The sequence below is a fragment of the Thrips palmi genome, unplaced genomic scaffold, assembly GCF_012932325.1.
Source record: "Thrips palmi isolate BJ-2018 unplaced genomic scaffold, TpBJ-2018v1 HiC_scaffold_19, whole genome shotgun sequence".
In the NCBI taxonomy this organism is placed as follows: Eukaryota; Metazoa; Arthropoda; class Insecta; order Thysanoptera; family Thripidae; genus Thrips; species Thrips palmi.
Genome location: NW_023144628.1, coordinates 12,694,354 through 12,700,671, shown reverse-complemented (window position 1 = coordinate 12,700,671; position 6,318 = coordinate 12,694,354). Strand labels below are relative to the sequence as shown.

The following is a 6,318-nucleotide window of genomic DNA, read 5'->3' as shown; positions in this document are numbered from 1 at the left end:
CAAGTACACGCCAGGTGGCGTGTACTTACCTCCAAGTACACTGTTGTTGTGCTTTGCATGCAAAAGATACACGGAAAAGACGGTACCTGGTTTTCCCAGGGAACCTATGGTAGACACAGGCGATTTCCGAGAAGTTCCTGGGAAATCCTAGAGACTTTTTTTACCGTGTAGGGGACTTCGGCAACAGCTTGCAAAACTGTTTTGATTGGGCACACCTTTTCTTGTTCGTATGACACAGTCCAAGTGTGCAAACATGAGTAAACCAGACATCGGCACCCGACGCGAAATCAAGTCTAACCACTCGTACCGTTATAAATGGTGCGAGTGCTCTCAGGACAGACACTTGCAGAGGCAACATGCTCAGGCAAACAGCTGTATTCATTTTGATCGTGGCTGCGGCCTCTCAGGTGAGAAACCCATCGCCCCGGCAAAACCATATCATGGGATTCTCAGGAATATCGTTTCATTCCCAGGAGATGGTTTAACCGCGTGACAGGACGTTCTTCGGGGAAGAGACTGCATGACGGACTTTGAATACTCTCAAGAACTCCAGATATGGAACGGAGTTACGGCGGTGTTTGATTTTCTCTCTCGCACTGAGAATGAAAAAGTCATGATCAATACCCAATTTTGGGCAAGGTATACGTTATCACCCAAATTTCGGCGAGGATTGTTTCCTCGCCCAAATTTGGGGCGCCTTTATCACCCAAATTTTGGCGAGGAATGCTTCCTCGCCCAAATTTGGGTGAGGAAGGGTGTATCAGCTATCTATATGGCTCCATAGTATTATGACCCAAATTTGGATAAGGAAACCTTCCTCACCCAAATTGGGCGAGGAAACCTTCCTCACCCAAATTTGGGAGTTAAAGAATTCCTCGCCCAAAATTTTAGTCATGATCATGACTCTTTCATTCTCAGTGCGGGCACACATTGTAATTGATAGTTAAATTTCTTGCACTCCTTTCTTTCCAGGCTGTGAGCGGAGCCAACAATGGGTTGAGAGTCTCTGGTAAGCAGTCCATATCTACTATCATATAATTTACTTTAATTTTATCATGAATGTTTGAGAGCCAACTGAACATCAAGTGTCAACATATGCGCTGATGACTATGCTTGTAAACGTTTAAACGTGCAGCAACATATCATGGTAAAAACGGTAAAAACGCTTTCCCAGGAAGCCAATGATAGAGGCATGGGCAATTTCCAGGGAATTCCTGAAAAAAAAAAATGAAACCGTTATTACAGTGTACAAACGTGACGAAATTCACAATCTACGGTATATGATGGCACTGGCACACTCCTCATTGACGTCACCGTGTAGTCCGTAAACGAGGAGCAAACAGTTTCGACAAGATTTGTACACCGTTCTTTCAAATTCACGTTATTTCACGCTATCTCATTGTTATTTCAACGTTATTTCGCGTTATTTTACGTTATTTCGCGATATTTCACCGATATTTCACCGTCATTTCAACGTTATTTCACCGTATTTCACGTTATTTCAAGGGAAATGTACACCAAAAATTCAAGTTGTTTGCCCTTCGTCGCTAACGCGTCATCAAGTCTAGACGATACTTCACTCTATTCATTTTGATTTCTGATCAACAATCTGAATGTGTACATCTCGATGTCCAAATAGGTATTCGTAAATTCTCTCCCATTTGAAATACCGTGTCCAAAAATCTGTGGAAATAAATCTCTGGAAAAACTGATAGTTAACGAGAAAACCTCCCTTCACTCTCAATGACTCTTTGCAAATCCACGAATATTCATAAAAAGTAATTGAAAATTTTTCGATAATATACGAAAAATCTTCGTGAGTTTCCAAAGGAACCTTCGGTTGGGCACCTTTTTATTCTCGACAAGTACCGCTCCGCAGATTCCAAACCGAATTCTGACGATGTGCAATGCCCTGTTGTGGCCTCGCAGGAACGCAGATCCTCGACGCGCAGGGCAATGCCTTCGTCATGAGGGGCATCAACTACGCCCACTCCTGGTTCAAGGACGACGCCGAGAAGTCCATCCCGGCCATCGCGCGCACGGGGGTCAACGTGGTGCGCATCGTGCTGTCCAACGGGGAGACGTACTACAAGGACGACGCCGCCACCGTGCAGCGCCTGCTGGACCTGTGCCGCCAGAACCACCTGGTCGCCATGCTGGAGGTGGGCCAATGTTCAAAGCACAACGAGGTCACCGAAAGGTTTCGTGTTCTGCTCTTATTTGACGGAAGTGACATCATTCGCTAGGGAATGGTGTCTCCTTCGTTTGCTTATGGTTTCACATTCGTTTTGAATGTTGAACCATGTTCAAACATGTTTAGTCCTCCTACACTGCAAGGGACAAAAAGTATGAATAGCACAACGAAAGTGCAACAAACTGCACTTGACATGCTGGTTACGTTGCGCTTTATAAGAACAACTGTTGTGCTTTGTGCAATCCATTCCTGAAAAATTAATTAATTGCCAGGAACTCTTGTAGGTTTGTTGAGGTTTCTCGAGCAGTGAAAGGAATCGGCTCTTTCACATTTATTTTTAATGGATCATTTCACTCTCATTCCAGGGACGTGACATCACGTTTAAACGAACGTGACAACATGTCACGTTCGTTTGAGCATTGTGTCACATTCGTTTGGGTGTGAATTGGCCAAAAAATCAGCTTGTTCACGTTCAAACGAACGTGACACAAAACGAACGTGACATTTTGTCACGTTCGTTTCAACGTGATGTCACGTTCCTGGAATGAGAGTGTTTGGCCATTTTTCAAATTGTGAAGTTCCAGTCTCTTTTTTTATTTCCCACCCACGACATATGTGTAGTCACATTTTGTTTGCCTTGTCGAAACGAGTCCACTTTAGTTGAGTAAAGTACTTCTGGACAACTTAGAAAATTAGCAGAAACCCATTGGAAGTAACCAGGGCTCCTTGGATTTCAAGCCAACGCCTTGAAAGCGTTGCTGTACACGTCAAGAAGGACGTGAGACCTTCAAGTGCAGTGGATATAGCTTGAATGAAGTGTGCACCTACGCTTTATTTTTTCCCGCGTCCACCAGGTGCACGACGCCACGGGCTCCGACGACGTGTCTGCGCTGAACCGCGCCGCCGACTACTGGATCAGCCTCGCCGACACACTGCAGGGACTGGAGGACCGCGTCATCATCAACGTCGCCAACGAGTGGCACGGCTCCTCTGGAAAGGTAACTTGGGAAACGATTTTGGAGAAAAATTGCTATGGCAAGTTCGTCTGCCATTATATTAGACAGCTGGAAACTCTCTTGGTCAGCTCTGCCTTTGTTTACCAGATTAACGTAATTGTTCGAAAAGGACTTTGTCGCAAGCCTTACGATGTGCTTGATCTGATCTCTGGTCGTGGGCCTGAAAAAATGAGGGTTAGTCGGGTTAATAGGAGGTTCTTAGGCATGAAAGACTCTGGGACCGACATGGAATGGTATCGGGGGGTTTAAAGTGCCTTTTACAAAAAAAAATGGCGGTGGCTGTAATGTGAAGTAGAGAATTGTGCAAATTTAGTGCATTGAAAATTTTCGTTCGGTTTAGACGGCTTTCCTCCTAGCAAGTGGTTTATGGGAAAAAATACAATCGAATGTATTTTTAAATCGGGGACTAGCATAAGAAAGTGTGGGGCTTACGTTTTGATATTAACTTCTTGAGTGCGAAAATTAAGTTTAATTGGAGGCATTGGAAATCGCTCTCTTCCTCTCCTAACGTGTCGCTGGTCGGTGTGCAGGCCGAGGAGTGGGCTTCCGCCTACCGCTCCGTGCTGCCCCGGCTCCGCAGCGCCGGCCTGAAGCACCTCATCGTGGTGGACGCCGCAGGCTGGGGCCAGGACGCCGCCGTCATCGCCCAGAAGGGCCGCTCCGTCTTCGAGGTGAGCAGTGACCCGTCGCTGTGGAAAATTGCTGTCACTTAACGACCAAGAGGAAATAATGACGTTTTCATCACTTTCAAATACTGACGTTTTCCTCACTTTCAACTGATGACATTTTCATCACTTTCATGTGATGATATTTTCACCACTTTAGATGCTCGCATTTCCACAACTTTGCAGCTACAGCATTTTCGAAATTGTGGCAATTTTATTACAAATTATTGACGACGCCACAAAATTTGTAATAATTTCATCGCAAAGTAATATATATTTCATTACGAATTGAAATTTTCATCAACCGCATTCGCTTGACAATTCTCATCAACATGACATATTCTTGCAAGGAAAACTTGCGTTGAAATCGACATCAGACAATAGCCGAAATTTTGCTCAGACTCCACTGAGAATGAATTGGTCACCACCATCGCCCTTAAAATGGGTGATGCAACTTCGTTGCCCAAATTTTGGTAACGAAAAATTCATCACCCGAAATTTGGTAACAGGCGTTTGGTCGCCCAAATTTGGGTAACGCCGTCGGCGACGCCGTGAGGTTCCCGATGACGTCCCTCCGGGGCCACCACGATGACCGGAGGCCTCAACGCCCCATGGGGTCATCGTGGTGGCCCCGGAAGAGCGTCATCGGGGACCTCACGGCGTCGCCGACAACGTTACCCAAATTTGGGCGACGGTTTTATGACTGCCCAAAATTTGGTCACCGCGGGCTCGTCACCCAAATTTGGGCAACGGTGCGTGCGTGACCCAATGAAAGGGCGATGGTGGTGACTCTTTCATTCTCAGTGTCCTAAGACAGTTGATGGCGAGTCTGACTCAGAAGGGACCACGTGAATTCATCAGTCCTTCATTTCAGGCGGATCCCGACCGCAACACCATCTTCTCCATCCACATGTACGAGGTGGCCGGCAAGGACGAGGCCACTGTCAAGCAGCACATTGACAACAGCCTGGCCATCGGCGTGCCGCTCATCATCGGGGAGTTCAGCGACGCCCAGACAGGCAAGCCCGTCGACTACAAGACCATCATGTCGTACTGCAACGAGCGCTCTGTTGGGTGGCTCGCTTGGTGAGTTACGAAGCACACACTAAAAAGATAGAAGCATAAAACAAGAGTCCTTTTGCGCATTTAACATTGAGGCATTTTTTATCGGCATCAATTTTTAAAGGCCTTTGGCAAGGCTCTTATTTTAAGCCCTTATACCTTCTGGAAGGGTTTAAAGGGCATTGGAAAAGTTAAAGCCCCATAAAATGGTAAAAGTTTTGAGCCTTTTGACTTCAACAGTGCACCTTAGCTTGATGATTTATGCCAATGATTACTTGTGAGTAAGGTTACTCTGCAGGTTCACGTATTAAGAGACCTGCGAAAACGCTACTTGGATCAGTTCACCAAAAGCTCTCAAAACACGACTGTGATTGGATACCTTTTCTTGAGTGTTGTTTACTTGTGAAGAGATGAAATAGCATTAAACTAAGTGGTCAGGCATTTTCACAACCAATAGTTCATATCCGAATTTGACGTCACTTAGGCCTAGACATATCAGTTAACTCAGTGGCAGTATCGGGCGGTAATTTCTTATTTCCCCTAATTCTGGTGTGTATCTCAGGCTCGTACCGATTATATCTTTAGTAACGTTATGACGTTAGGGTGCAATGAGTTACCGTTATTTATATGCAGCTTACAAACGAAATCTTATCAAAGGTTTACAAACAAAGTGTCTGCAGAGGATGCGAGAGTGCCATTTACCTTTTTTCACCTTCTGGAGTGAGAATGCGGAAACTCCTCTGATTTCCTGAAAATGGGGCTCATCATTTACATGCAATTGCAGGTCCTGGTACGGCAACAACGCCGACACCGCCAACATGGACCTCGCCACCGGCCCTGCCGGCGAGCTGACAAAGCTGGGCAAGGAGATCGTGAGCGGGACCCACGGTATCCGCCTCACCGCCTCGCCAGTCAGCATCAGCTGGTAGTGGAAGTCCTCTATGCAGTTCCTCCGTCCGTCTCACATCATCCCGAAGAAATGACAGGCAAAGACCTATTCCAAGATCGGTCTCATGTCATGGTATTTATTAGCATGGAGGATACGGAGCTGATCAATTTTATGTCGAATAATAACGATATTAAAATACGCTAGAAGCACATTTTTATATCCCCAAACATGCTCCAGAGCTCATCTACAGACACTAATTTACCCTTGATGTGCACAGAAAAAACTGTACGAGAAGAATCGCTTCGTAACGCGAATAAGAAGATGGCATTGTAAAATCAACGAAGAAATGCTTCGTATGATAAAGGATAATACGGAAGTTTTTTTTCGTTGGTGTCCCGGAATCCCTGAGTCGCCGTTAGGTTGGCTCTGCCCTGCACTGCGCTCCCCGCCCGCGGCCGGTGGACCTTACCCTTCACTTGCAATCCAGCAGCC

The 6,318-nt window shown here is 46.0% G+C and overlaps 1 protein-coding gene across 1 annotated transcript; it reads left to right on the top strand.

The window, feature by feature from the left end:
- Positions 1 to 284: 284 nt before the first annotated feature.
- Positions 285 to 6,037, top strand: LOC117645764 (mannan endo-1,4-beta-mannosidase-like). The gene is made up of 7 exons (XM_034386161.1): positions 285 to 407; positions 973 to 1,009; positions 1,930 to 2,162; positions 3,049 to 3,192; positions 3,741 to 3,881; positions 4,750 to 4,961; positions 5,722 to 6,037. Exons 1-7 carry the CDS (start codon positions 357 to 359, stop codon positions 5,864 to 5,866), a joined length of 963 nt encoding a protein of 320 aa, XP_034242052.1. The 5' UTR covers positions 285 to 356; the 3' UTR covers positions 5,867 to 6,037.
- Positions 6,038 to 6,318: the final 281 nt, after the last annotated feature.